The sequence below is a fragment of the Dasypus novemcinctus genome, chromosome 1 (assembly GCF_030445035.2).
Source record: "Dasypus novemcinctus isolate mDasNov1 chromosome 1, mDasNov1.1.hap2, whole genome shotgun sequence".
NCBI lineage: Eukaryota > Metazoa > Chordata > Mammalia > Cingulata > Dasypodidae > Dasypus > Dasypus novemcinctus.
In genome coordinates, this window is record NC_080673.1 from 116,390,870 (window position 1) to 116,416,233 (window position 25,364).

The 25,364-nt window shown below is 37.2% G+C and overlaps 1 protein-coding gene across 1 annotated transcript; it reads left to right on the forward strand.

The window, feature by feature from the left end:
* The first annotated feature begins 152 nt into the window (after window positions 1-152).
* LOC105746638 (17-beta-hydroxysteroid dehydrogenase 13) lies at window positions 153-24,051 on the forward strand. The gene is made up of 7 exons (XM_058295811.2): window positions 153-500; window positions 6,896-7,003; window positions 8,239-8,370; window positions 9,802-9,908; window positions 11,640-11,777; window positions 16,668-16,784; window positions 23,561-24,051. The coding sequence occupies exons 1-7, from the start codon at window positions 291-293 to the stop codon at window positions 23,649-23,651; spliced, it is 903 nt and encodes a 300-aa protein (XP_058151794.1). The 5' UTR covers window positions 153-290; the 3' UTR covers window positions 23,652-24,051.
* The last annotated feature ends 1,313 nt before the right edge of the window (window positions 24,052-25,364 follow it).

Below are 25,364 nucleotides of genomic sequence, written 5' to 3' on the forward strand. Positions count from 1 at the left end.
AGAGGTGAAACTTTATGGTGAACTGCTTCTCAGATAAGCAAGTCCAAAGAGCACGTTTCCTTGGGGATTCTTTGCCAAGCTTTTCTAGCAACTGGCACCGCTTCAAAAGATAGAGGAGTATCTGATCCATTAGAACATGAGAACAAAGCCTGCCTCCAAATTTGGCTTACCTCTGCCAGTCACATTAACACCTGGGGCCCAGCTCATGACTGGAGCTCTGTGCGAGGGACGTTTCATTCCTAGGACTGGACAAGGGCTAAGTTGGAGGAGAAGAGTAGATAGCAGGAGTCATGCACATTGTCTTGGATTTCCTCCTACTTCTGACCACCATCATCTACTCCTATTTGGAGGCATTGGTGAAGTTTTTCATTCCCCGGAGGAGAAAATCTGTGGCTGGTGAGATTGTTCTCATTACAGGAGCCGGGCATGGGATAGGCAAGCTGACTGCCTATGAATTTGCAAAACGGAAAAGCAGACTGGTTCTGTGGGATATTAATAAGGTAATGGGTTCATCCACCTCTCTTAAAGGCATAACTAAGACACGTGTTTTAAAAATTCATTTAGCATCTACTTACCTTTGTATTTCTGTGGGGTGTTTTTTCTTTTAACTTTTGATAAATAAATGTCCTGGAGCCTTATTCTACATATGCATCTGGTTGGTTAGATGAGGGGAACATAATGGAAACCTAAGCAGAGATTTTTATGCCATGGTATACAGGTTCATTACACAACGTCAGGAGCCACGTTCCTTTCAAACTCTTTGTCTTGGGCAAGTCACTTGATTTATCTCTGCCTCAGTTTCCTTATCTCTGAAATGGGGATAATCCCCATGGAATGTTCAAGAACAGGGGGTGCCAAACTATAGCCAATGGGCCATATCTGGCCAGGGCAGCCTATCAAGCTAAGAATGGTTTTTTTACACTTTTAAAGGGTTGTCAGAACAATCAAACCAAAAAGAATATGCCACAGAGGTCTTTTGTGTTCCCCCTCTCCCAGTCCTAAAAAATTTACTATCTGGCCCTTTACAGAAAAAAAAATTGCCAATCCCTGGTCAAGAGGATTAAATGAATGAGTATTTTAAGTGCTTTGAACAATGCCTGGTACATTGTAAGAATTATGTGTTTAAATAAAATCTACTTGCAATAAAACTGGAATATCTGAAATAAGCATGAAAATATATATTGAAAAATGTTTACAGGATTTTAAGATTGGAAAAATTGGAGTATTTTTTTTGAGGATCAGATTGTACAAAAATGACAGTGAGATTTTAATTGATATTATTACCCTCTCATGTTCTTTGCCATCATATCTAGTTGGCACTTGTTTTGCTAGGGCCTTCTAAAATGTCTTCTGAATGTAATGATTCTTCACTGTTTCTCTCTGAGCAGTGAAGAACAAGAAAAAGATAATATATTTTTAATTTAACAGATATCAGCTTTTTATATAATACATGACTTAGTATACATGAAAATGATTTGGAATCTGTTTGGCCCCTGAAGAGACTCTAATTAATTTTCTAAAAGAAGATGAAAATATGCAAATTGAAAAAAATGTAGTGTGCTGTTTTCAGTTATTTTTTGAAGAAATACATGTAAGTATACATCTAAGAAAAAGTATAACACAAACAATTATCAGTATTAAGGCATGACTCATTATTGTGCCTCACTTTATTGTGTTTCACAGATATTGTAATTTTTACAAATAGAAGGTTTGTGGCAACCCTGGTCGAGCAAGTCTATCAGTGTCATTTTTCCAACAGCATGTGCTCATTTCATGTCTTCGTATCACATTTTGGTAACTCTCACAATATTTCAAACTCTTTCATTATTACAATATAGGTTACAATGATCTGTGATCAGTGATCTTTACTGTCACACTATTGTAATTGATTTGGGGTGCACAAACCACACTCACATATGACAACAAACTTAATTAACCAATATTGTATATGTTCTGACTGCTGCACCACCCAGTCATTCCCCATCTCTCTCCCTTTCCTCAGGACTCCCTATTCCCTGAGACACAACAATATTGAAATTAAGCAAATTAATAACCCTACAATGGCCTCTAAGTGTTCAAGTGAAAGGAAGAGTCACCGGTCTCTCACTTTAAATCAAAAGCTAGAAATTATTAAGCTCAGTGAGGAAGGCATGTTGAAAGCCAAGATAGGCTGAAAGCTAGGCCTCTTGCTCCAAACATTTAGCCAATTCTTGAATGCAAAGGAAAAGTTTTTGAAGGAAATTAAAAGTGCTACTCCAGTGAACACATGAATGATGAGAAAGCAAAACAGGTTTATTGCTGATATGGAGAAAGTTTTAGTGGTCTGGGTAGAAAATCATATTAGCAACAATAGTCTCTTAAGCCAAAGCCTCATCCAGAATGAGACCCAAACTCTCTTCAGTTCTCTGAGCACTGAGAGAGGTGAGGAAACTGCAGAAGGAAAGTCTGAAGTTAGCAGAGACTGGTTCGTGACGGTTAAGGATAGATGCCACCATCTTTAACATAAAAGTGCAGGTGAAGCCACAAGTGCTGATGTTGAAGCAGCAGCAACTTATCCAGAAGATCTAGCTAAGATAATTAATGAAGGTGGCTACACTAACCAATAGATTTTCAATGAAAATGAAATAGCCTCGTATTGGAAGAAGATGCATTTAGGACTTTCATAGCTCGAGAAGTCAATGCCTGACTTCAAAGCTTCAAAGGACCAGCTGACTCTTTTGTTAGGGACTCATGCACCTCGTGACTTTAAGTGAAGCCAATGTTCATTTACCATTTTGAAAATCCTAGAGCCCTTAAGAATCATGCTAAATCTACTCTGTCTAGGCTTTATAAATGGAACAACAAAGCCTCAAAGGTAGGATGGCTTACTGACTATTTTAAGTAACATGGTTTACTATATTAAGCCAACTGTTGAGACTTACTGCTCAAGGAAAAAAAGATTCCTTCCAAAACGTTATTGCTCATTGACAATGCACCTGGACACCCAAGACCTCTGATGAAGATGTACAATGAGATTAATGGTATTTTCACACATGCTAACACAACATCCATCCTGCAGTCCATGAATCAAGAAGTAATTTTGACTTTTATTTCTTATTACTTAACAAATACATTTTGTAAGGCTAAACCTCCATAGGTAGTGATTTCTTTGATGGTTCTGGGCAAAGTAAATTGAAAATCTTCTGGAATGGAGTCACTATTTTAGATGTCATTAAGAACATTCATGATTCATGGGAGGAGGTCAAAATATCAATATGAACAGGAGTTTGGAAGAAGTTGATTCCAACCCTCATGGATGACTTTGAGGGTTTCAAGACTTCGGTGCAGGAAGTAACTGCATATATGGTAGAAATAGCAAGAGAACTAGAATTAGAAGTGAAGCCTAAAGATGTGACTGAATTTCTACAATCTTGTAATAAAACTTGATAGGATAAGGAATTGCTTCTTATGGATGAGCAAAGAAAGTGGTTTTTTGAGATGGAAACTACTCTTGGTGAAGATGCTGTGAACATTATTGAAATGACAACAAAGGATTTAGAAAATTACATCAACCTAGTTGATAAAGCAGCTGCAGAGTTTGACAGGATTTCCTCCAATTTTTAAAGATATTTTACTATGGGTAGAATGCTATCAAACAGCACTGCATGCTACAGAGAAACCTTTCATGAAAGGAGTTCTCTCCATGGAGCAAACTTCATTTTTGTCTTATTTCAAGAAATTGCCACAGCCATCCCAACCTTCAACAGCCGCCCCCTTATCAGTCCTGCAGCTATCAACATTGACGCAAGCCCTCTACCAGCAAAAAGATGACTCACTGAAGGCTTGGATGATGATTAGTACTTATAGCAACAAAGTATTTTATTTTTTTAAAGATTTATTTTTCATGTATTTCCTCCCATTCCGCCCCCCTCCCGCCCTGTTATCTGCTCTCTGTGTCCATTCGCTGTGTGTTCTTCTGTGATCGCGTCTATCCTCATCAGCGGCACCAGGAATCTGTGTTTCTTTTTGTTGTGTCATCTTGTTGTGTCAGCTCTCCATGTGTGTGGCACCATTCCTGGGCAGGCTGCACTTTCTTTCATGCTGGGCAGCTCTCCTTACAGGGCGCACTCTTTGCGGTGGGGCTCTCCTACGTGGGGGACACCCCTGCGTGTCAGGGCACTCCTTGGGGGCATCAGCACTGCACATGGGCCAGCTGCACACGGGTCAAGGAGGCCCAGAGTTTGAACCAGTGTTCAAACCACATGGACCTCCCATGTGGTAGGCGGACGCCCTATCTATTGGGCCAAGTCCACTTCCCAACAAAGTATTTTAAATTAAGGCATATACATTGTTTTTTTTAAGACATAATACAATCCACTTTAATAGACTACAATACAGTGTAAATATAACTTTTACGTGCACTGGAAATCCCAAAATATCTGTGACTCTCTTTATTGTGACATTCGCTTTGTTATGGTGGTCTGGAACCAAACCTGCAGTATAGCTGAGGTATGCCTCTACATCCATGACTAGTCTTACCTCTCTTTCCAGACATGTGCTTCCAGGATTTATTATTTTGTTTTAATTATTTTAAAATTTCCAGTGACAAATGAAAAGCAAAATAAGAATAATTTATATTTTAAATGATTTCAATAACATTCTGCCTGAAGGACTTAACCTCTTAAGGTCTCTTTGTATCCTTGAATTTTGTAGTTAAACATTTAAATTATTACATGATTCACTCTAAGGCTGTAAATGCGACTCAGATCACCTCTATCACAGGAAGGTGCCAACTGCCATTTTTAACAACTGGCTCCTTTTGTTTTGCAAGATGAGTCATGTTAGCAATTTGGCCCTCATTTGATCTAAACTATTGCTTTTGAACACTGTGATAAGTGGAAGAAACAATGCACACTGGAGTTGAGGCTAAAGCAAGTGTTTTGCTTACAAAAAGTCCAGAAGTGCTCTGGTGCAGTTCTATGACTGAAGATCTTTTAATTCTGTAATGAAAGTGTCTGATGAAAGCTCTTGTTACTAATGCTCTGTGCTGACCTTGAATTAGAGACAAAAGATAGTGGTGGTTCTTGCAGTCAGGCAGTGAGCAGACTGCCCGCTAAAACCTAACTCGTTGAAAGGTTCCCCTGTCCTCTCTCTTTTACTCCCCTGCCACTCCCCTTGAACTGATATGAGGGGACATTGTCTCCGAGACTAAAGGTCCCAATCTCTGTTAGGTTCTGCTCTTTGGGATTTCAGGCTGCCGATCCAAGGTGTAGCCTATTTTACTATTTTACTAGCCCACGGTAGTAAAATACCAAAGACCCCAGGTAAGCAAGCGTTGGCAAGGGAAATCACCTGGCCACTTATTCAGAGATCGCCCCAAATTCAAGCGACACCACTAACATTCCAAAATGCAAACAAAAAGGTGTTTTGGGTATTTTGTCTCTTCATTGCAGAGAAGGGCTTACAGATTGTAAGAGGAAAAAGAATAATTTTTAAAAACCATATCATCTTCTCTACAAAAGTCAACAGAAGTCAAACTCTGAAAAATATTCTAATGTTCCAGAAATGCAGGTCAAGAAACATTAGGGCATTTTATCTTGGCAAAGAGGTCTTTGAATTTAGGCTGGAGGTAAACTGTTCTGTCTCCATATTCCAGAGTTATGTGCAAGGCTGTTCATAGATGGGAATCCTTTCAGTGGCCTTTGCCCATTTTCACTCCTGAAGATTATACTATATCCCCAAGAGTACCAACATTGTCTCCCTATGAAAGTCATTCTCAAATGAGGATCCTTCTTTCCCTATCCCTCCGAGATGGGTAAATCAGAATCACCAAGAAAAATATGAAGGGCAGGGCATATATCACTAGTTTAGAACTGCTATTTAGTACTTCACCCCCTGTTACATAGTTGGTGCTCAGTAAATGTTTGTAAAATAAACCGTTGAGTTTTCCTTTCTTCTCCATACTCATACATCTCTTTCTGTGATACTACTAAGAGCAACGTTTTCCAAGAATGCTCTTAAGTCACAAGAGTAATCTATTTTAAAGAAATTGTCTACTGGAGAACCTCCAAACCAAGATGAAAAGCTATAAAAACATGAAGGAATTTTTTTTTCTTTCTTTCTCTGCAGTTTTTTGTGGTTGTATTTTTCTTTTTCTCTTTTTTTTTTTTTTTGCTTTGGTGCAGAATCACTGTCCAGAGTGTAGCAAAACAAAAAGTGAAAACACATGTCCTGTAGGACTGTTCCCTGGCCGAGAAGTCAGGCATAATTTCTTTACAAATTAAGTAACCAGTCTCCCTTGAGGAATTTTCTTAAAAAAAGGAAGCAGCCCAAAAGCCTTAAGATTGGGGAATGAACAACAGACTAAAGTAGACTTACTGTTATTCTACTATAGATTGATTGTAATTCTAGCAACGGAAGAACTTTATCACTGATGTGGAGATAGTGGCCACCAAAGGTTCTGAGGGGAGGGAGAGGGAACATTTTTCCGGACTTTGGAATTGTCCTGCATGACATTGCAAGATACAGGCCATTATATATTTTGTCACAACAAAAAATTATGCAGGACAGAATGTAAACTATAATTTAAACTGTAATCCACAGTTAGTGGCAATACTTCAATATGTGTTCATCAATTGTAACAAATGTACCACACTAATGAAGGATGTTGTTAATGTGGGAAAGCATGGGAAGGACAGGGAGTGGGGCTTATGGGAATCCCCTATATTTTTTATGGAACATTTATGTAATCTAAAGTATCTTTAAATAAATAAATAAACATACATATTTTATTTAAAAGGAAGCTTTTAAACATGAATTCTAATCTTCTAAAAAGTTTCTTTCTCCAGAGCCTTCTCTCCCACTCCTTTCCCCTGTCTGATCCACATCTTTCTGAATTTGTTTCTTCCAATTACAGCACGGAGTTGAAGAAACTGCAGCTGATTGCCGAAAACTAGGGGCCACCACGCATGCATATGTGGTAGACTGCAGTAACAGAGTAGAGATTTACAGCTCCATAAACCGGGTGAGACTTTAGGTTATAAATTTCTTCAGATGATTTTTTGCACCCCACTCCCACTGACTTGGAAAATGAAAAGACTCTTTATGACTGCCTGATTTAAATTAGTTTTTAACCTCTGCTAACTGAGGTAGCTATGTGACCAAGTACGATGCATACTTTTTTCTTGCATATAATCCACTCAGTTTTGCCCATTATTACTGTTTGATATTATTAATCAATTTCAATCTGATCAAAAGTTCGAGCAGTGACACAGGGTGACTGAGAAAAGATTTATCACCAGGGAAAATGAATCACTTTCTGGTATTATTTTAGTCCTATCACTTTTGCAGTAATTCCCTTTTAATTAGTTCCTTTGTGAGATTTTGTTTGTAATCTAGTGGTAATCTAGTCTTCTATAGAAAATGTAATAGTAATTTTTGTAATACTGCCTTTTTTTTATTCCCCCTCCCACCCCCCGACTTGTGGCTTGCTTGTTGTCTGCTCTCTGTGTCCATTTGCTGAGCACCCTTCTGTGTTTTTACTTGTCTCCCTTTTCGTTGGGTCACCTTGCTGAATTGGCTCTCCATGGCACTTGCGGGCCAGGTAGCACTCCATGGCACTTGTGGGCCAGCGGCTCTCCATGGCCTGTGGGTGAGCCTGCCTTCACAAGGAGGCCCTAGGACACGAACCCAGGGCCTCCCATATGGTAGACGGGAACCCAACTGATTGCGCCACAGCCACTTCACTGTAACAACACTTTTTAAAGGAGCAAATATCAATTGCTCACAATGAACCAAACATTCTGATAAACTATTGCATATTGAATTTAATTTGACGGAACAACAACCAGATTAACATCATTTTACAGATGAGCAAATTGAGGCTCAGAGAAGTTGAGCCAATTGCCAAAGTTCTCGTAGCTGGTAGGTGGTGAAACAAGTCCTACAAGAGCAGTACTTTAAAAATGTTTAGTCAGAATTTATATATCAATTTATCAGCACTAATATTAATTTCACTCTAATGGTAAGCTTTCATAGCCCCATGGTGTACTGGATACTGAAACTTAGGTGTTAAAGAAAAAAGCAGTTTATCCCACATTTGTGACAGTGTTCCCTTTGGATCTATTATTTGGTTTAGAACCTTTTCTTCTGAGAAACTTCATCTCGTAGAATAAAGAATTGAATTCCTGCATGATACCAGCCCCCAAACTGGAGTTTCTATACCATACCAAATGTATATGTTTCTTTTCATTTCAAAAGGTAAAGAAAGAAGTGGGCGATGTAGCCATCATAGTGAATAATGCCGGGACAATATATCCAGCTGATCTTCTTAGTACCAAGGATGAAGAGATTACTAAAACATTCGAGGTCAACATCTTAGCTCATTTTTGGGTATGAATCAGAAAAAAAATTCTGTTCGTGTATGTTTGACACCGCCTACCCCCTTTAAGTTCCCTGAAGTTCATAATTGGGTTCACATCTTTTCTGGGTAAGAGACTGGCCACTTAAATCAAGAATCATCAAATTAGTTTGAATAGAAGAGCCATAGAGTCTCTGACAGAAAGACACATGGTTCATGCACATTGACAACCCTCAGCAAGGTCTTTACCCTTGATATTTTATAGAAAGATAAAGATGTGCATCTTTTCAATGCTTTAGAGGAAATATTTATAGTGTACATTCACTTGTGACCTCATTTCATGGAATTTTAGGAAAAAAGGGACATCAGAAATCACTACTCTGGTATATTCAGTCATTTAGGATGCTTCTGGATGGAACTGTAGAATCTGGGAGGCAGGAACTTAGGAATATGGCTATACAAACTTCTTATAATTGGTTAGTTTTGTGGAAGATATCAATTTCAACTTCGTTTGTAAAGAGATTTTATATGTATTATTCTTCCAGAGTTCAATGTTAGTATAGAACATAGAACAAATAGGATTCTGAAAGAGAGATTAAAAAAAGATATGTGTCCTCCTACCTTCCTCAGCCTCTTACATATGCTAGTGTGAATTGGTTACCATACATACTAAACTACATAGAGACCTTGTGTATTGGTTATCTGTAGCTGTGGAACAAATTACGCCAAAATTTAGTGATTCAACATAGCAATAAATGTTTATTATCCCTCACAGTTTTGTGAGTCAGGAATTTAGGGGTGGCTTGGCTTGGCATTTCTGGCTCTCAAGAAATTACACAGGATTCATAGGCGTAGTAAAATGCTCACAGAAAAAAATGTTGGTATTTCTCACAAAATGATAAAGCTTTGGAGACATAGAAATACCTTTTGTTTCCTGTAACATCAATATATAATGCACAATACTTCATATAAGGAGATGCTAAATCTAATCATGATGCATAATAATTGTGAATCAGTATAGAACTTGTAGCTTATTTGACTCAACTGACTTGATACAAGTACACAGGATTTCGCTCTTCTAATTAGAATGATAGCACACCACACCAAAAAAGTACAGGATACTATTAATACATAATCATAGGGTATTCTTTTGGTTCTAAGAACTCTGAATTGTTCCCTTAATAATATTGTTTAGATGCCATATCTTAAAAGAAGCTATTCTTTCTGAAGGGAAGAAGGGATATGTTGGGATAGATTCTTGGCATGTGATATACACATAGAGCACTCAATACCAGCTCAAAACTATAAAATCTTTATCTTTTTCATTTTGATCACCTGAATAGAAGTAATCATGGAATCTTGGCATAGACTGCATTTCATCACAAAAGTTGTTGCAAATAACACTACCTGATTGGAAATGTAATGCCTGTTATTGTTTTCTTCTTTCTACAATGATCTTTAAGATCATTAAAGCCCTTCTTCCATCAATGATAAAGAGAAATCACGGCCACATCGTCACAGTAGCTTCAGTGTGTGGTCACGGAGTGATTCCTTATCTCATCCCATATTGGTAAGTATTTCTTCCTAGCAGGACTATGTCTTTTTATATTTTAGGGCATTATTAGTCTTTATATCCCAATCCTCATAGCAGAGTAATTTGGATATACACAATTTAGAATAGAGTTTTTAAACTGACCTCCTAAAACAGTGATACTATTGTAATTATAATTTAAAAAACTTTTAGATTCTGTAAATTATTTTATAGAGAGCAATGAAAGAAAGCAATAATGCCAAGCATGTTTTTGTTGTATCCTAGAATGAATAGATGTTGATAAAAGAAATAGGAGATCCACAGACTAAGAAGTAAAACATACAGAAGTCCAAAGGAACACATCTGTGTTATAGCTTGGGTGCCCAAGATAAGCCAACCAGAGTGGCCCTGGATTAAAATGTTTTCCAGTGTGCTTGTGCCATGAAAGGCTGTGTGTATGTGAAAGAGAGAGAGAGAGAGATTGTGAGAGAGCCAGAGAGAGAAAGTGTCTGCTGATTAAAATATACAGCTATCACACTTCATGCCCAACCAAGGACATAAGGGAAAGGTGAGAGGCTCTAAGGATACACCATTTGCAACATGTCCTTTCCTGGTAAACTCTTCTATTGACATTTCATTTGCTTCCCTCTGCCCCTATCAACCTCACAGAAAAAATTAACTTGCTAATGTTTAGCCAGTTCTTTTCCCAACTGCCAACACATGAGTATCGGTGGTGGATAGTTGGTGGATTTATTATTTACTTTTACATAAAAATCCAAGGCTACGCTTAGTCATACAGCAAATTATTTCTGACACTAAATGGAATGATGGATGCGATTAGATTTCAAAGTAGGTTGAGGGGTCCTTGCATGCACATATGGTTATTTCAACCTGCCTCTGTTCCATCTTCAAGCACAAATAAGAATTACAGAAATTCAATATTTGCTATTGTTTTAATGTTTGAAAATGTGGAAACTTAATCTAATAATAGTTTCTCTTTTAATCTTCTACCTTAAGAAAGAAACCAGCTTTTAACTTTATTGCTGTCATTGTCATCTGTGTCAAAAATGACTTTTCTATAGATCCCTACAGATAATAAAGGAGTCTTTCATATATTATATGATTCAACCCCGGAAACAGCCCTATATTTTGATTATCTGCATTTTAAAGATCAGAAAATCAAAGGCCGAATATAATGTAATATGCTGAAGGTCACACACACAAACACAACAATCGCCACACCATCTTGAGTCTTTTGAATCCAGGTTATTACAATGAAATTAAGCCAAAATGGCCATCAGTGTCAAAAGAGAAAATATGAACTCCTTTACAGAGAAGAAATATAGAGTCCTACAGAAGTTTTTCAATACCTATGTTAGTTATGTAATATTTCTAAATGTGTTTTTTATGATTCATATTTTTCAAAAAACCTCAGTGATATAAACTGATTAGAAAGCAGTTTGAAGAGTAAATGGAAAATCTTACATGTATGGTGAAAAAGTAAGCATTAAACCATTCAGTAAAAGTTACTATTATTTGTTCTATTATTCTCATTGTTAATTAAGAAATTGGTGCATTCAGAATTAAAATCATATGAGAGATTTTAAATGAAAATGAATGCCCATTTTCTCTTCTCAGAAAAATCTCAGGTAGATTTGGGGGATTTGGCTTCTACTTGTTTTCAAACCAAATCAATGTAGTCATGACACTGAAAGCTGAAAACTGTGTACACTTTCCCTTAGATAACAGTGTTTAACAATTGTCTTACAGTTCCAGCAAATTTGCTGCTGTTGGCTTTCATAGAGCTCTGACATCAGAACTTGAAGCCTTGGGAAGAACTGGTATCAAAACCTCATGTCTCTGCCCAGTGTTTGTGAATACTGGGTTCACCAAAAACCCAAGCACGAGGTGAGTTAGTAATCAAGTTAGGATAAGAATCTGGCATGAGAAACTGATATGTAAACTATATGAAAAATTTTAAACAGGTCAGCTGATGAAAGGGGAAAAAGGAAAAGGGAAAACTATTGCTTCTTAGTGTTATTGTATTGACTTTAAGTTTTCATTTTGATATAAAATGGATAAAGGAAAAAAATATTAGGGGGTTTAGCAGGAGCGATCAACTACCAATGAGTTGGGCAACTGCGTATTTGCATCCAGGGAGGAGGTTCGACAGAGACTGAGTGGGAATGTGCTGTGGAATGGGCTGTAGAGGGTGTTGGAAGGGACTGAGGAGAGCTCCCCTCCTGGAAACCACCCCCCAAAAACGAATGATACCTAATATTCCCCTTTTCCTGTTAGAGGTTCGTCCTCCTCAAATAGAGATAACCCCTTATAGAAAGGTTCGGGTGAATGCCCCTTATAGATTTTGCACAGCACCTACCACAATGCTAACATAAAATACCCCAACTTTTTGCACATTTGCCTGATCCTATGAATCATCACTGATGGTGACATATTAGGCTGGTACAAAAGTAACTGTGATTTTACATTGTTGAACTTTGCCATTTGATATTGGCATACATTCTTTAATGAATGTGGTTATGTTGTGTCATTTTAATGTGCATTTCTTGCTTTATGTTTTTTTGCTAATGATGTTGTTTATATTTATTATACAATATGGAGCTGATGTTAGACAAAAAGCAAATTCAAGCTATTTTCTTGAGTTCAAAATGGGTTGTAAATCAGTGGAGACAACTCATCAGCTTAAACAACACATTTCACCGGGAAGCACTACAGTGCAGTGGTGGTTCAAGAAGATTTGCAAAGGAGATGAGAGCCTTGAAGAAGAGGAGGGTAGTGGGCGGCCATCAGAGGCTGACAATGGCCAATTAAGAACAATCATCAAAGCTGATCCTCTTAAACTATATGAGATGTTACCGAAGAACTCAACATCGACCATTCTACAGTCATTTGGCATTTGAAGCAAATTGGAAAGGTGAAAAAGCTCAATAAGTGAGTGTCTCATGAACTGACCCCCAAAAAAATTTTTTTTAAATTTCTCTCCCCTTCTCCCCTCCTGCCCCAGTTGTCTGTTCTCTGTGTTTATTTGCTGCGTGTTCTTCGTTTGTCCACTTCTGTTGTTGTCAGCGGCACTGGAATCTGTGTTTTCTTTTTGTTGCATTATCTTGTTGTGTTAGCTCTCCGTGTGTGTGTGGTGCCATTCCTGGGCAGGCTGCACTTTCTTTCATGCTGGGTGGCTCTCCTTATGGGGCGCATTCCTTGCACGTGGGGCTCCCCTACGCGGGGACACCCCTGCGTGGCAGGGCACTCCTTGCCCGCATCAGCACTGCACATGGGCCAGCTCCACACGGGTCAAGGAGGCCCCGGGGTTTGAACCGCGGACCTCCCATGTGGTAGACGGACGCCCTAACCACTGGGCCAAGTCCGCTTCCCCAAAAATGTTTTTAAAATGTCGTTTTGAAATGTCATCTTCTCTTATTCTACTCAACAATGAACCATTTCTTGATTGGATTGTGACATGTGACGAAAAGTGGATTTAATACGACAACTGGTGAATACCTGGACCAAGAAGAAGCTCCAAAGCACTTCCCAAAGGCACACTTGCACCAAAAAGGTCCTGGTCACTGTTTGGTGGTCTGCTGTCAGTTTGATCCACTACAGCTTTCTGAATCTCCATGAAACCATTATACCTGAGAAGTGTGCTCAGCAAATCAGTGAGATGCACTGAAAACTACAACGCCTGCAGCCAGCATTGGTCAACAGAAAGGGGCCAGTTCTTCTCCATGACAACACCCAACCACATGTCGCACAACACTTCAAAAACTGAACAAATTAGGCTATGAAGTTTTGCCTCATCCACCGTATTCACCTGACCTCTCGCCAACTGACTACCACTTCTTCAAGCATCTCGACAACTTTTTGCAGGGAAAGCACTTCCATAACCAGCAGGATACAGAAAATGCCTTCCAAGAGTTTGCCAAATCCCAAAGCATGGATTTTTATGCTACAGGAATAAGCAAACTTATTTCTCGTTGGCAAAAATGTTTTGATTGTAATGGTTCATATTTTGATTAATAAAGATGTGTTTGAGCCTAGTTATAATAATTTAAAAGTCATGGTCCAAAACCACAATTCCTTTTACACCAACCTAATAAAATATTATTGTCCTTAGGTCCTTCTCTTAGAGCAGTGGTTCTCAACTTTTTTGTTCCACGGACCCCTTTGCCCATCGGTGAAAACCATGGACCCCTTATTAAGTCCACACTATACTGTGTATTATTTAATAAATATATCACACCTGCACCAACACGACCCAACAAGAACAATGTTTTTTTACATTTCAATTCAAGCTCACGGATCCCTTGTTAAACCCTGCCTTAGAGATTCTGATTCAGTAGGCTAAATAAGCTCCAAGAATGAGTGCATGTTTTTTGACAAGTACCCCAGGTTAGTCTGGAGGCAGGTTTGAAAAACAGTGACACATTAAATATAGGCTTATGCACATGATTACCATCACCACCCTCTCCTCCTTAAAAGTGCATAATGTCCCTGGGAACAACAATAAATTTAGTCCCTAACCCCTTAGTCAATGTAAATTTCTTTAAGAAGTTTGTCTCTGGTGTGGGAGGATTTGGGACCAAAGGAGAGGAGAAACTGGTCCTAAAAGGGGAGAGGAAAAAAAAAAGGCCCTAAAATTAAGCCACTTGTTTCATAAGCTTGCCTCAATTAAGAGTATATTCCACTGCAGGTTAACAAAATAAACTAAGCTTGCCAACCTGAAACCAATTTGGTATTGGAAGGGAATCAGTTCCAAGAATATTCATTCAAAAGAATTTAAAAATTTCCTTTTATGCTTGACCTCATTTGAGGCTACTGACTCATAAACTCTAAATTAGCTGGGTTGTCTCTGAAAACTGGATACACTCCCTGGTACTGGAGCCCCAGGGACTCTTTTGTGTGTGTGTGTATGTGTGTGTGTGTGTGTGTGTCTTTATTTTTTTAATATTACATTCAAAAAATATGAGGTCCCCATATACCCCCCACCCCCCTCACCCCACTCCTCCCCCCATAGCAACAATCTCCTCCATCATCATGAGACATTCATTGCACTTGGTGAATACATCTCTGAGCACCACTGCACCTCATGGTCAATGGTCCACATCATAGCCCACACTCTCCCACGTTCCACCCAGTGGGCCATGGGAGGACATACAATGTCTGGTAACTGTCCCTGCAGCATCACCCAGAACAACTCCAAGTCCCGAAAATGCCTCCACATCTCATCTCTTCTTCTCATTCCCCACCCCCAGCAGCCACCATGGCCACTTTATCCACACCAATGCCACATTTTCTTTGATTACTAATCACAATATTCATATTCATGAATAGAATATCAGTAAGTCCACGCTAATCCATATTCTATTCCTCCATCCTGTGGGGCTTGGATGGAATGGTTGTGTTCACTCCACATCTATATCAAGAGGGGGCTTAGATTCCACATGGATGCTGGATGCAATCCTCCTGCTTTCAGTTGTAGGCACTCTTGTCTCCATGGTGTGGTGGTTGACCTTCTTCAACTCCATGTTAGCTGCCCAGAGACTCTTAACAGTGCTAGAATACAGGTATTTAACAAGAATGCAGTATCTAAAAGCACGCTGGTGTACAATTGTGACTTGAGCTCAGTTTTCTTGGAGACAAAATTGGACTGTATTAAAGTCCTCTTGGAAAGCATTCAGGTATAGTGTAGAAGGAGCTATACCAACAGAACCAGTCCGACTAGTGGAGACAGCACGACAGATTAGAGAAGGAAGGATAGTGTGATTTGGGGTAGTACGGGGGCCTGAGGACAAATCTGGAACTGGACATGGGCCACTCTGAAGATTTACCACTGGTCTCACTTAGGCTGCTGGATTCTGAGTTTCCGGGGCAACATGTAAGATGACAATATGCTAATATCAGGCTTGTCTCAGAGACTGGGTTGATGGATCCAAATGGTAAAAATCAGAGAGCGACAAAGCAGAAACCAATAATTTACTAATTTAGAAAAGTATTGATTTGTATTCCTCTTTATGATTTGCAACTCGATGCCATGGAAACTGCAAACACATAGTTATCTGCAGCAGTGAACAACAGACTCTCAGGGAAGGAAGTTTTACAATTTATAGGTTACTTAACCCCTCTATACAATACAGCCCATGCCTAAACCTCTTAACTTTGATACAACATTTTCAGGCAATTAACATTTTAATTTTGTTATCATCTTGCACTGATGGGCATTTTATACTTCGCCTATAATAGTACTTCTCAAGAACCCATGTACACAGTCTTCATTATAAACAAGGTCAAATCCAGTAATAATATAATCCTGTGCACATTTTGAACTCTCAAAAAACTGCAGGATAGGCAAGTCAGAGGTGAATTTCAAGCACTAAATGCCCTCAAAACAATGCAGTTTTATGAGATATTTCCACAAGGAAGAAAGTAAAATTAGCTATAGAATTCTCTTCTTGCGTCCAGCAGGCCCTAGAGATGCCAAGTCTTTCCTTTCTGTCCCATGATTAATCCTATCCACATCTCATTCTTGCCTGGCTCCCCTACTCCTCTACCGTCTTCTAATTCCTCTCTACTATTTTGGCTGAGTATGTCATGAAACACACCTAGTGGATGTGAAAGTATGAGATTGTGATAACAAAGCATGAGCATACATGAGGTGGTGGTGGTAGGATTTATGGATTGCATCCTGGAATCTTTTAAATCATAATTCTAAATTTGGTAGAATGAAAAATCAATTATCCAGACTTTGTTAATAAAATATCTTTTTTCTCTTTTTAATCACAGATTGTGGCCTGTATTGGAGACAGATGAAGTTGTAAGAAGACTGATAGATGGAATACTTACCAATAAGAAAATGATTTTTGTTCCATCATATATCAATCTCACCTTAACACTAGAGAGGTAAGTATAGTATAGAACAACTTAAATATTAAAACACTAATAGCACTATTATTGTGGAGAGCCTTTCAGCTGTGAAAGTTGCCATAGAATCTCTCTATCCATGATAAGAATAGTCATATTTCCTCTGTTATTGCCTTATCAATTCTATAAAAAGGGATTGATTCATTTTCTTTACTGCATTCATAATCTTCACCCAATCTTTTGTTTGAAAAAGAATGCAATATAGTGAGGTGGCTAAGAGTAAGACTTTTTTTTGAAAAAGGCCTACTAAGATTTTGATTGGGATCACATTGAATCTATAGATCAGTTGGAAAGAATTGAGTTTTCCAATTCATAGAACACAATACATCTTTCCATTTAAAAAAAAATCTTTAATTTCTCTAAATGATATTTTATAGTTTTCAGGGTACAGGTCTTGAACATCTTTTGTCAGATTTATCCTAAAGTATTTCATGTTTTTGGTATAATTGTATATGATATTTTTAAAATTTTCTACTTCCCATTGTACATTGCTATTTTATATAAATATTATAGATTTTGAATATTGACCTTGTATCCTGCAGCCTTGCTAAATTCACTTCTAATAGTTTTTTTCTTAGATTACATCAGATTTTTTACATAGATGATCATGCTGTCTTCAAATAAAGATACTTTTATTTCTTTCTTTCCAATCTGTATGCATTTTATTTCTTTTTCTTGCCTTATTGTATTGTCTATAATTGAATAGAATTGGTGAGAGAGGATTTCCAATTCTTGTTCATGATCCTAAGAGTATTCAGTATTAGATAATTAAGCATGAGATTAGCCATAGGATTTTTGTTTGTTTGTTTAGTCCATGGTTTAACGTAGGGTTCACTGTTTGTGTTATACAGTTCCATGAAATTTTAAGTTTTAGTAACATATATACAAACTACAATTTCTCCTTTTAATCACATTCAAATATATAATTCAGTACTGTTAATTACATTCACAATATTTGGCTACCAGGTTTTTCATAGATGCTCAGTATCAAGTTGAGGAAGTTCCTCAACTACTACTATTTTGATGAGAGTTTTTATGAAGACTGATTTGGGTTTAGTCCAGTACTTTTTCTGAATATATTGAGAAGATCTTATAGTTTTTCTTTTTTAATTTGTTATAGCAGTGAATTGCACTAATTAATTTTCAAAGAATAAACCAGTCCTGCATTGTAGTGGTTTTGTTATATTGGGATATTACTGGTCTCATACTGGGTCTTGGGTTTTATAGAATATTTTGTTTGGGATTGTGTTTTAGTTTACTAAAAGCTGCCAGAAGCAATATAATGGAAATGGATTGGCTTTTGCAATGGGGATTTATTAACTTATACTCAGTTCAGAGGCTGAAAAAAATGTCCAAATCAAGGCATGAGGCAATGCACTCTGCCCAAAGACTGGCAGCAGACCATCCTGGACTCCTCTGTTAAATGGGAAGGCATGTGGCAGTGTCTCCCTTCCCTTCCAGATCTTGTCTCTTTCAGCTTTCTGGTTTCTGTGTCTTCATCTCATAGCTTCCATGGGTATCTCTATCTGCGGATTCCTCTGTTCACCCTGTTTATAAAGGACTCAAGTAAGAGGATTAAGACCTACTCTGGTTACACCTTCCTGGAGTAATCTAATCAAAAGCCCTTGACTGAAGTGATCTAATCAAAAGGTCCCATCTACAAAAGGTTCACACCCTCAGGAATGAATTAGCTATAAGGACATGATTTTCTGGGGTCCACCTAGCATCAAACTGTCACACTCCACCCTCTTGTTCCCCAAAAGATATGTTCCTTCCATATATAAATAAATTCATTCCATAACAATATCTCAAAGCCTTAAATCCTTATAACAAAGTATCATTGCTATTAGGCATAGTATGTCCTGGGGAAATTTTCCCTCAAGCTGTGTACCTGTGAAACTTAGAACAAGTTATCTGCTTCCAATATACAAAGAGGGACAGTCATAGAATAAATGTTCTCATTACCATAGGGAGAAATTAGAAGGAAAACAGAGTCACAGGTCCCAAACAATTTTGAAAACCTGCAGGGCATACTCCATTAGATTTCAAGTCCTGTGAGTCATCTATAGAATAATTCCTTGTCTTCAGGTTCCAATGGAGTGGCAGCACTTTCCAAGGGCTTGCCCAGTGGCCATGTTCTCAGCTCCACCCTCATCAAGCATTGGGGTAGTGGTAGAACTCTATGTCCCACTGTCCAAGAACACTGGGGTGATGAGATTCTCCCCAATCTTAGGGACATATGCTGAACCCCCTTAGAACAGATTCTCCCCCGACACTGGGGAACATGCTGCACCCTGTCTGAACCCTGGGGTGGCAAAACTCTTCCTCAGCAATAAGGCAGAAGGCTTGCATTCTTCAAGTATGGGGACATACTCATCTTTTCCACAGATCTTTTCTGGATAACTGCATTTGGAATCCTGACTTGCACTGAAATAACTGACTAGTTCCATGTTCAGTTAAGTTCTCACATAGAGTACTTGGGATTCACAGTTAGGATTCTCCAGGGATTCATGTTCAAGAAGCTCAGATTTTTCCAAACCACAAGTTTCTGGTTTCTTTGTGCCTAGGAGTTCAGTTCTCAGCTTATTCCCTTTCCTCTCACATTTTACTATAAGCTGCAAGGAGAAGCCAGGCTGCACTTTCCACCTTTAGTTTGCAAATCTCCTCAGCTAAATATCCAAGCTTGTCACTTTCAAATTCTGCCTTCCATACAACATCAGAGCACAATTTTGCCAAGTTCTATGCCACTTTAAAACAAGGGTTGCCTTTTTCCCAGTTTGCTATGACACATTCATCATTTCTGCCTATGGCCTCATCAGAAGTATCCTTAGAGTCCATATTTCTACCAACAGTTTCTTCAAAATAATCTAGGCCTTTTCTATAAAGGATCTCACAATTCCTCCCACTTCTACTCATTAGTCAACTAAGTGCCTTTTTAGCATTTTTTGTATTTGCATTCACAGCACCTCAATCCCAGTACCAAAATCTATTTTAGGATGCTAAAGGCTGCTGAGAGCAATATACCATAAATAGATTGGCTCTTACAATGTGGATTTATTAACTTACAAGTTTGCAGTTCAGAGGCTGAGAAAAATGTCCAAATCAAGGCATCAGGCAGCACTTCCTCACCTACCCAGAGACCTGCTGCTGGTGATCCTGGACTTCACTGTCAAATGGGAAGACATATGGCAGTATCTCTCTTCTCTTTTCAATCTCCTCACTTACAGCTTCCTGGTTTCCCTTGATTCCTGTATTAGCTTCTGTGGGTTTCACTACATATAACTCCTTTTCTCTGCATTATTTCCATTTATAAAGGACTCCAATAAGAGGATTAAGACCCACCCTGGGTCACACCTTACAGAAATAATCTAATCAAAAAGCCCTTAACTGAAGTAATCTAATAAAAGGGTTCTACATACAATAGGTTAACACCCACTGGGCAGTAATGGGTTAGCTCAGGACATGGTTTTCCAGGGTCTACTAAGCATGGACAGTAATGATTAGCTTAGGACATGGTCTTCTGGGGTCTACTCAGTACCAAATCATCACAGTTTGCTATTATTTATTTCACAAATGTTTGATAGAATTTACCAGTGAAGCCAGCTAGTCCTGTAGTTTTCTTTGTGAGAAATATTTTAACTACAGGTTCAATTTCTTTAGTAGCTCTAATACTATTCAGACTATTTCTTCTTGGTAGTGTGTCTTTCAAGGAATGTGACCACTTCATCTAAGTGGTCAAATTTATTGGCGTAAGTTTTATTGTAATATTCCTTTATTGTCCTTTTCCATTCTTTATAATCTCTCATTTCTGATATTGGTCCTTTTCGTCTTTTCTCATAAATCTAGTCAGAAGTTTATTAAGGTTATTGATCTTTTCAAAGAACCAGTTTTTGGTTTCATTGACTTTTTTTTCTCTATTATTTTTCTCTGTTCTATTTCATTATTTTCCTCTCTGATCTTGATTATTTTCTGTATTATTCTAATTTTGCATTTAAATTACTCTTCTTTGTCTAATTTTTTTTTAATGTGGAGGCTGAGTTCATTGATTTGAAACCTTATCTTCTTACTATAGGCATTTATTGCTATGAATTTCCCCTTATGTACTGCTTTAGTTCCATCCCACAAATTTTGATATATTGTGTTTACATTCTGTACAAAATACTATCTAATTTCTTTTTTGTGTCATGGACTATTTAGAAGTATATTATTTAGTTTATAAATATTTGGAGATTTCTAGAGATCTTTCTGTTATTGATTTCTAATTCAATTCTTTTGGATGACTTGAATCATTTTAAATTTATTGACAATTTTATATGGCTCAAAATATGTTCCCTGTGTACCTAAAAAGAGTAAGTATTCTGCTGCTGTTGAATGGAGAATTCTGTAAAAGTCAACAAGGTCAATTTAATTGATAGTATTTTTCAAGTATTCTATATCCTTCCTAATTGTATCTTTTACTGGTTCTATCATTTATTTGGAAAGAGGTCTTGAAATCTCAGTGTATATTTTTCCTTGAAGTTCTGTCAGTTTTTACTTTGTATATCTATTTAGAGGCCCTGTCATTATATGCATAAACATTTAAGATTGTTGGGTCCTCCAGATTAATTGGCCACTTTGTCATTTCTGAAATTACCTTTTTTATCACTGATAACATTCTTTGCTGTGAAATCTACTTTGTCTAATATTAATATAGCCATTCCAGTTTTCTTTAGATTGACATTAACTTAGTATATCCTTTTATATGTTTTTACTTTTATCCTTTTTGTTTCCTTATATTTGATATGTCTCTTGCAGATGGTATATAGTAGGGTGGGTTGTTTTCTTTTTAATCCAATTTGACAATCTCTGCCTTTCAATTGGGGTATTTACATTTAATCATATACATTTAATGTGGTCATTGATATAGTTAGAAACAGATGTGGCTCTGCGATTGAGCACTGGCTTTCCACATATGAAGCCCCAGGTTCAATCCCCAATCCTGGGTTCATTCCCCAGTCCCAGTACTTAAAAAAAAAAAAAAAACTTAAGAAGCAGAACTTCTATGACATGATAAGAGGAAATAGAAGGGTGTATCCTGGAAAATATAATTTCTTATCTCTCAACTCAGGACAATCTCTAATAAATTTAGATTGTATCAATGAGCAGATAACTGTACTAATTTTGTAGTCCTTGGGTCTTTTTGAAAAAAAAATCATATAAACTCTGCACAAACATGGAATAGAATACCTTAAGAACAAGGAACAAACTTGATTGCTGAATTTATTTCAATCTTCCAGTTTAGGTTAAATAGATTAAGTTAAATTAGCCTAAGGAAAACCTTGACCTCAAAACAACTTTATATCAAGAGGTTTGACCATATTAGTGTTGGGCTGAGTATGGTAAGAAATAAATTTGATGGGATTGCTGCTCTCTTGGGGCTTAAAAAAAGTCATATTAATGTTGAAAAGTTCTAAAAGCATAGCAGACATGCATACTACCAACATAATAAAACACAGGGTTAGAGAATATGCATAATATTCATATTATGGAAGAGATGTGTCACACCTCCACCATACCAACTACTTAACAATCCCTTGAGATAAATAGAAGTCTCAAACTTTTAGGTATCATTGTGGACTGTCTTCGTGGCTTATAACTTAGTAACAGGGACATATTAATTTTCTTTGCATTTAATTCCTTTAACAGAGGTAGACATTTTTTTTTTAGTAAATGCACTTACAACCATAAAAGTTTCTTTTTGAATGTAATCAAAAGACCCATGCTAAGATCTCTTCCTATCCTTGTCCTTCCCTCAGCCAGGTCTTCCCTGCCCTTTTGATCATCTTCCATCCCCTAAATATAGGAAAATTGCATTAGTCAACAATACCAAAACAACTTTCAATATGACTTTCTCTTCAGAAAGTTCATTCATACTCTCCTTCTTTCCTCTGCCTACTAGAATCTTTCCCATCCTTGAACACTCAGTTGTCCTTCTGAAGCTTCACATAGAAGAAACCTGTGTCCTTTGGAGCACAACTGCCTGTTTAAATTTGATCTTTAGTCATCATCTCATACTATGTACTTGCTGATGTTCTGTGGCTTGGCTACGGATTGAGGCGACTTTGAAAATGTCTTAAATTGTATCCTACATTAATCCTCCTCCTAATTTATAATCCTTCATTATAGACGTTATGTTTTTTACTGATTGTTTCAAGATGGCCATCACAGCCTTTTAGATAAACAATACACTCCTTAAAGGTAGTTGCAATTTTTTAAGTACTTTAGTTTATCTTACTATAGAGTTTATAATAAATATTCAGTAAATGCTTAAGGAGAGGAGAAGAGATGGATGGAACGGATTCTGGTGGTGTCTCTCTGTACACTATTAGCTTTAGGAATAATCAGTGGTCTCAGCAGTAACACTATACCTTCAGTTTTAGGTCTTTACTCACATAAGATCCCATTTAAGATTTTACTAATATAAGGTCAAGGGTGAGGAGACTGGTATATATCAGTGCTTTTTTATATTCACATATAATTTGTACTCTGAGTATTAAAAGACACCAAAAAAATGACAGAGAGAGAAATCGATGGAAAGAAGAAAGGTGAAAAAGAGAGAAATCAAATGCGGTCCAGATAACTCTTGGGGTATTTTAACTGACAAAAGGGAAAAAAAGAAAGGAAGAGAGAGAGAAAGAGAGAGAGAGAGAGGGAGAGAGATATTCTGCTATTAAATACTTTTAAATGGAAATGTTTTCATCTCTTTTTTCATACAGATTTCTTCCTGAACGTGCCTTGGCAGCTATAAATCATGTACAGAATATTCAATTTGAAGCAGTGGTTGGCAACAAAACCAAAATGAAATGAATAAATGAGCTCCAGTCAGAGATGTATGTACCTCAATGATGTGGATCTAAGTTGAGAATCAATATTCCAAAGCTTTATTTCACATTTTTCAGTGCTGTTTAATATCAAAAAGGCATTAGTCACAGTCAAATGAGTAAGATTAATTACCTCACCTTTCCATTTTCTCAAGAAAATTAATATAGTTTAATAGTCAAATCCATTTTTATACCTTGCCTCTTATAAACTTCTATGCTTGCCTAAACATACTTAAAAGCTCGTTTTTCTTTAGGATATTTTATTTTTATTCTTTTTGTTTAACAGTAGACAAAAGCTACCTCCCTGAGGTAAATACAAAGAGAATTTATCTACACCACGGAACATTTAAGACATTTTCAAATTAGCCTTCCAGTCCATAGCCAAGCCACAGAACCTCAGCAAGTACACAGTAAGAGAGGGCAGTTAAAGATCAAGTTTAAACAGGCTCTAAATGTTACTTCTATGTAAATGAGATTCTGAGTTGAGAAAATTTCTTCAGCCTCTTCTTTATCAGCCCAAAACAGTGCCATCATGTTCTGGACTTTATCACCTGATTCTGTCCCTTGTAAGTCTATGCCCAACAAAAGTGGACCCTTATACTGTTTGCCCTTTTTATTATCTCTTTTAAAAAACGATTAAATTAGAAAAGATGACTCTATTTTCAATCTCAGAGCATCTGACAATTCAACTCTATGATAATCTTTTCTTTATAGTTTATGCCATTACATACTTTTGGTCCCAGAGATGTTTAGACAGTTTTGAGACTCAAAAATTAAAGCTAAAGGCGTAAGGCTGCCTAACTCTGGATAACGGATCTGAGAGAGGAAGGAAAAATAGAGAAAATCTGGGGCTTTTTTTTTTTGGATAGAAAAAAGCATACTCCTACTATATGAAGACTAGATTTGTTTTTTGTGTTCTCCATATGCTAGAGAATATTCTTGCATTGATTATCCTCTTGCTTTTATTAAAAACAAATGAATACAAGGAAATTATTAATAAAACAATTTATTAAAAAACAAATAATAAGGATGCTGTGCTTTTTAAAAAATAACCTCTATAGTTATAAAATTAAGTTTTGACTTCTAATCTATGAATTCTCCAAGAGTCTATTTTAGGAATCAAGGATCCGAAGAAAACGTAAATATTGCAGATTAAGTGAGATTTGGGGTTCTCTAGAATTTGGTCTCTGACTGTAAGAGTGATGATTTCTCAGCTGAAACTGACTGAACCCTTTCTATGTGTGGCACTGAGCAGGGTACCAATGTGTTGAGTTCCTTTTCTAGTTACTTGGCAATAATTTTCCACATATTCCTTTAATCCAATTCTACAATGTAAACTATAATCCATGCAGTACAGCAGTGCTCCAAAATGTATTCACCAAATGCAATGAGTGTGCCACAGTGATGAGGGAGGTGGTTGATGTGGGAGGAGTGGGGGTGGGGGGTGGGGTATGTGGGAAACTCTAATATTTTTTAATGTAACATATTTTGTGATTTATGTATCTTAAAAAAAAGACAATTTAATAAAAAATATATTTTTAAAAACAGAATATTTTAAGGAAACTTAAAAATGTATTATTTTAAATGTATGGCTACAGAAGTCCAAAACAAAATTATGTGAAGTGGAAAGTGTAAGCCTACTCCCCACAATTCCACTCCCCAGATGTCAGAGTGTTAGTTTGTAATCTCCTGGTCTTGT